The following is a 6,268-nucleotide window of genomic DNA, read 5'->3' on the forward strand; positions in this document are numbered from 1 at the left end:
GAGATTGTGCCACTGCACTCCAGCCTGGGCAACAGTGCAAGACTCCATATTTAAAAAAAAAAAAAAAATTAGCCAGACGTGGTGGCGCGTGCCTATAGTCCCAGCTACTCAGGAGGCTGAGGCAGGAGGATCGCTCGAACCCGGGAGGCGGAGGTTATAGTGATCCGAGATCATGACACTGCACTCCAGCCTGGGCGACAGAGCGAAATGCTGACTCAAAAAAAAAATACTTCACATTACTGTCGTCAAAAGTAGATTCCACCATCAGAGTATTTGCAACTTGGAATCCAGGCTGCTAATAATTGTTTTGGGAGGAAAGCATGATAGTGTTAGGATTCAGGATGATGAAAAAACAAAACTAGCGGCAGGTGGCACTTCTGAAATGCTTACTCTGTGCAGTACTCTATTCTAAGCCTGTGTAACTCCACTACTTACCATGGTCCTGTTACTATCCGCATTTTACAGATGGTAAAACCAAGGCCAGGAACTGGGAGTCAGCTTGCCCAAAATGGTGCAGTCAAAGTTGAGGCTAGGACTGAAGCTGCAGTACGCCCGACTCTGAGCCCGGGTCTGCTGTGCCACACAGCCTGTCTGGTTTTGAGTGCTTGCTCCATGCCAGGCACTCTGCCAAGCATTTAGGGGCTCAGTGACTTCGTGGCCACCTTCTGAGAGAAAGGCTAAGACATGCTTCATTTATAGCTTTGAGCATTGGGAGCTGTCAGGTGGAAGCATTTGCCCAGGCTGGAGTGCAGTGGCTCAATCTCTGCTCATTGCAACCTCCACCTCCCAGGTTCAAGTGATTCTCCTGCCTCAGCCTCCCGAGTAGCTGGGATTACAGGCGCCCGCCACCACAACCGGCTAATTTTGTATTTTTAGTAGAGACAGGGTTTCACCGTGTTGGTCAGGCTGATCTTGAGCTCCTGACCTCGTGATCTGCCCACGTCGGCCTCCCAAAGTGCTGGGATTACAGGCGTGAGCCACTGCACCTGGCTGAAGTGGCAGATCTGGGCAGCAAGGATATGTTTCTTGGACCCGATGGTGGCGTGGGCTCCAGGCCTCTGAGTCATCTCCCCTGGAGAGTCTAAGTCACTTTGCTAACGGGGTTTTAGTTTATGGGTCATTTATTCACCTGGAGATGCTCTGTAACTGAACGTGAAATTTATCTGCCAATACTTTAATCTGTCTTGTATTACTTCACATTTATTTATTTATTTTTTTGAGATGGAATTTCGCTCTTGTTGCCCACACCAGAGTGCAATGCCGCGTGCTCGGCTCACTGCAACCTCCGTCTCCCGGGTTCAAGTGATTCTTCTGCCTCAGCCTCCCAAGTAGCTGGGATTACAGGCGCACACCACCATGCCCAGCTAATCTTTTGTATTTTTAGTAGAAACAGGGTTTCACCATGTTAGTTAGCCAGGCTGGTCTCGATCTCCTGATCTCAGATGATCCACCTGCCTCAGCCTCCCAAAGTGCTGGGATTATAGGCATGATCCACTGCTCCTGGCCCACATTTATTTTTTAAGTTTAAGTTTTTTTGGTTTTTTTTTTTGAGACAGTCTCTGTCACCCAGGCTGGAGTGTAGTGGCACAATCTTGACTCACTGCAACCTCTGCTTCGTGGGTTCAAGTGATTCTCAATTCTAGTGCCTCAGCCTGCCAAGTAGCTGAGACTAAAGGCATGCACCACCACACCTGGCTAAATTTTTGTATTTTATTTATTTATTTATTTTCATTTTTATTTATTTATTTTTTCTGAGATGGAGTCTTGGTCTGTCATTCAAGCTGGAGTGCAGTGACACAATCTCAGCTCACCGCAACCTCCGCCTCTCAGGTTTAAGTGATTCTTGTGCCTCAGCCTCCTGAGTAGCTGGAACTACAGGCACGCACCACCATCCCTGGCTAATTTTTGTATTTTTAGTAGAGACAGAGTTTTGCCACGTTGGCCAGGCTAGTGTCAAACTCCTGACCTCAAGTGATCAACCCACCTTGGCCTCCCAGAGGGTTGGGATTACTGGCGTGAGCCACTGCACCCGGCCTAAAGAATTTTTTATTTTATTTTATCTTATTTATTTTTTATTTATTAATTTGTTTTTGAGACAGAGTCTTTCTCTGTTGCCAAGGCCGGAGTGCAGTGGCGCGATCTCCGCTCACTGCAACCTCCACCTCCCAGGTTCAAGCGATTCTCCTGCCTCAACCTCCTGAGTAGCTGGGATTACAGGCGCCCGCCACCTCACCCAGCTAATTTTGTATTTTTAGTAGAGACCGGGTTTCACCATGTTGGTCAGGCTGGTCTTGAACTCCTGACCTCGTGATCTGCCCACGTTGGCCTCCCAAAGTGCTGGGATTATGGACGTGAGCCACTGCACCTGGCTGTTTTTATTCTTTAAAGATACTTTTGGGTAGGCACTTTGGCAGACCTATCTTTAGATAGCTGGTTAATCTAGTTGTAAAAATTAAGTGGTTTTTCAAAGTAGCAATGAATAGAGTGAGATGCAAATTCATTTTCCAGGTCCCTTTCAATGCAGTCGCACTCCGGATTACCCACTCTGATGTCGCCCCTACCCATATACTATATGCTGTGAACGCCAGCTGGGTTGGTCTTTGCAAGATCCAGGATGACGTCAGAGGATACACAAATGGGCCCATCCTGCTTGCCCAGACTCCAATCTGTGACTGCTTGGGCTTTGGTGAGTCGGAGAGTAAAACATATCCATAAACCTACTGAAGAGGATCTACTGCTTTAACTGTAGATGACTAGTCCTGACCTTGTAGCTGTGTCTAAGCTACAGAGGTCAGAGAACCCCCACTCATCTATATAGCCTGCCTTAGGGGCTGGAGGCCAGGAAGGAAGCAGCTATTTCTCTGCTTCATCTACCAGCTCCTATAAATGCAGACTTCCCAAGGGCCTGGGCTTGGCCCTCTTCTTGCTCGACACTTCTCCCCTGTCTCAGTCACTGCTGGGTTCTAAATCCGTCTTTAGGCGTTCCCTTTCTGCAGTGTCCTGCAACGCAGCTGTTCATCTGCGTTCCAAACCCACCTTGCCAGTGTACATCTCCACTTGAGTGTCTGACTGGCATGCAGACCTGGGACCCTCAGGACCCTCCTGCCCGCACCCTCTCCTCCTTGCCCCAGGCTTGTGCTTGGTCCACTGGAAGATTCACTCTGACATCCAGGTCAGACCCTGGCCCCTCCTTGGCATCCCCTAGCCTTCGTTTGCTACTTTCAGCCCATTGTCTGTTAGCTTCTGTCTTCAAAATATGTCAGCTTCCTCCACCTCTTCTCGGCATTTAGTCAGCCACCGCCATCTGCTGAGAAGTTTAACTGAACTCTCCACTTCCTCTCTTAAAATTTATCCCCAGAGCCAGGAATAACCTGAACCCAGGCGCAGTTGTGCCACAGCCTGGCACTTCCCATCACTCAGATCCAAGGTCTGGACCAGGGCTCGAAGTGCCCAGCAGGATTGGGTCCCCACCTCCTTGACCTGCCTTGGTTTCTTGAGGTCAATAAATGTGGAGTTTTGGAAGGGTGCTGGGGCTAAGTAGTCACAAATTAGTAGAGTCCTTAAACGCACATTTCAGATTTGGACAACACTGTACTTCTCAGAAGCATTTTCACAGAAATTGTGTCATTTAGTGCAGACTACAAAGGAGGAACAGTAATGGGGAAAGATCAGGTTGTCTTCTGTATGCTCCTTAGTGGTGGGTTTTCCCCCTGGCCTGCACTCACCAACAATCTAGGACTTTTGTTTGTTTGTTTGTTTGAGACGGAGTCTTGCTCTGTTGCCCACGCTGGAGTGCAATGGCGTGATCTCTGCTCCCTGCAACCTCCGTCTCCCAGGTTCAAATGATTCTTCTGTCTCAGCCTCCTGAGTAGCTTGGATTACAGACATGCGCCACCCTGCCCAGCTAATTTTGTATTTTTAGTAGAGATGGGATTTCACCATGTTGGTCAGCCTGGTCTTGAACTCCTGACCTTGTGATCCGCCCACCTTGGCCTCCGAAAGTGCTGGGATTACAGACGTGAGCCACTGCACACAGGCTGTGGTTTTTTTTTTGTTTTTTTTTTTTGAGACAAAGTCTCTCTCTGTCTATTTGGACTCACTGCAACCTCTGCCTCCCAGGTTCAAGTGATTCTTGTGTCTCAGACTCTCGAGTAGTTGGGAATTACAGGTGCACGCCACCATGCCCAGCTGATATTTGAAATTTTAGTAGAGACAGGGTTTCACCATGTTGGCCAGGCTGGTCGCAAACTCCTGACCTCATTCGATCACCTGCCTCAGCCTCCACAGTGCTGGGATTACAGGCGTAGCCACCTCAGCGGGCCCAGTCTAGGACTTTTGCATGTAGACCATTTTGGTTCCTCATGGCCAAACACAGGGAAGGCCAAACATAGGGAAGGTACAAACTGTCCCAATTTTCAAGGACTCTGTCTCTTGACTCTCTGTATTTTCTTTTTTTTTTTTTTTTTGAGACAATCTCGCTCTGTCACCCAGGCTGGAGTTCAGTGGCGCCATCTCGGCTCACTGCAAGCTCCGCCTCCTGGGTTCAAGCTATTCTCCTGTCTCAGCCTCCCGAGTATCTGGGACTACAGGTGCCCTCCACCAGCCTGGCTAATTTTTTGTATTTTTAGTAGAGATGGGTTTTCACCATCTTGCCCAAGCTGGTCTCGAACTCCTGATCTCAGGCAATCCACCCTTCTTGGCCTCCCAGAGTGCTGAGATTACAGGCGTGAGCTACTACACCCGGCCAGCTCTTTGTATTTTCAAAACAAAACAGAGTTGAAATCAAGACTTATGTTCAAAACCATTCTGCAGTTTCTAAAGGTGGAGAGGTTTGATGTTTTCCAAAAGGGTGATTTTTGTGTTGTGCGCATGTCTTGAAGGCATCTGTAGAGGCATTGACATGGAGAAGCGGCTGTACCACATCCTTACCCCTGTGCCCCCAGAAGAGCTAAGGACCGTGAATTGTCTGCTCGTTGGAGCTATTGCCATTCCGCATTGTGTCCTTAAGTGCCAGGTGAGTGTTACCCTAGGCACAGCCCTGGAAGGAGCCTACTCAGGTCCACAGGAAGTGAGGAGCTGAAGTAGGGTCAGGGGTCATGGGAATGGGTGATCTGGGAAACTATACTTTGTTGTAGGTCCTGAGTGAGCCAAGACGGTGTCAGGGCCGCCTCCAGGGCCTGAGACCATGAATCACTGTCACTCATGGTGTCAGTGTTGCGATCTGGGCTCACTGCAACCCGTGGTGGAGCCTTTACATAGGAGTAGGTTGTGTTGGAGCAAGCAGGGGCCCTCTCAGGTTTGCCCTCCTGAGGACAGTCTTCAGAGGCATCACAGTACCAGGCCAAAGCTTCTGTGTGCCCCAGAGTCAGCCACAGGGGCTGCGAGTGGGCTCTGGGTACGGGGGATGTTCCCACCATTCTCGTCCTCCCAGGTCCCTCTTTTGAAAGGGACGTGCACTGCAGCCCCACTCAGCCTCACGCTGTTGGCTGTGTTGATGGAATGGGACAGAAGGGAGGCCCTGGCAGATTTGTTACTGAACCAGTTGATTAAAGAGGGCTCTGAAGGAAGGGATCAAATGCCTTAAAAGTGAAAAGTCCCCACCCAGACTGTCAGGACACTACCTTCAGGTGGGAGAGAGCGCTGTAAACCCCTCTGGCCTGGACCTGGAGTGTTTCCATGAATTCTCTTTGTGTTTCCATTTCAGCGTGGGATCGAAGGGACCATACCTTACGTCACAACGGATTACAATTTTAAAATTCCTGGAGCATCAGAGAAAATTGGAGCAAGAGAACCTGAGGAGGCACATAAAGAGAAACTATACCGAAGACCTAAGTTCTGTCGAAAAATGAAGTGATGCTCGCGTTTTAAACAAGGGAAGAAACTTTACTACCTGAAAGCTTTGTCTCAAGCCTGACCACGAGAGACATGATGGAGTTTCATGGCCATGAATGGTGCCCGTATTAGCAACACTGTTTTCTGTGTAATTTGTGAATGCCGTATAGTAGTCTTAAGTTTCTCTTTTAAAGCTGCATGAGCTAGAATTTGCTCTGGTCTTCTGTGTGGGACTCATACTTGCTGTCTGGTGTGCTTTCCAGAGGGAATAAAACAGCAGAGAACAGTTTGTGTGCCATTAAAACAGAGATTCCTCAGAAAGTTCTTCAAGGACCTGGTTATTAGAATCAGGATAAAAATACGGAAACTGGGGCCATTACAGTGTACTGAGAAGGAAGGAAGAAGGCTGACCTGCAGGATCTCAAGCATAATGGAT

General features: G+C 48.8%; 1 protein-coding gene across 1 annotated transcript in view; it reads left to right on the plus strand.

The window, feature by feature from the left end:
* The window catches only part of NOL9 (nucleolar protein 9), a 45,717-nt gene extending 39,676 nt beyond the window's left edge, over positions 1-6,041 (plus strand). Inside the window, exons 10-12 of the mRNA XM_011938308.1 lie at positions 2,509-2,686; positions 4,881-5,014; positions 5,705-6,041. Coding sequence (XP_011793698.1) covers positions 2,509-2,686; positions 4,881-5,014; positions 5,705-5,854 — 462 coding nt within the window. The 3' untranslated portion in view covers positions 5,855-6,041. The remainder of the gene's footprint in view (positions 1-2,508; positions 2,687-4,880; positions 5,015-5,704) is intronic.
* Positions 6,042-6,268: the final 227 nt, after the last annotated feature.

The sequence above is a fragment of the Colobus angolensis genome, unplaced genomic scaffold, assembly GCF_000951035.1.
Source record: "Colobus angolensis palliatus isolate OR3802 unplaced genomic scaffold, Cang.pa_1.0 Scaffold170, whole genome shotgun sequence".
Lineage (NCBI taxonomy): Eukaryota > Metazoa > Chordata > Mammalia > Primates > Cercopithecidae > Colobus > Colobus angolensis.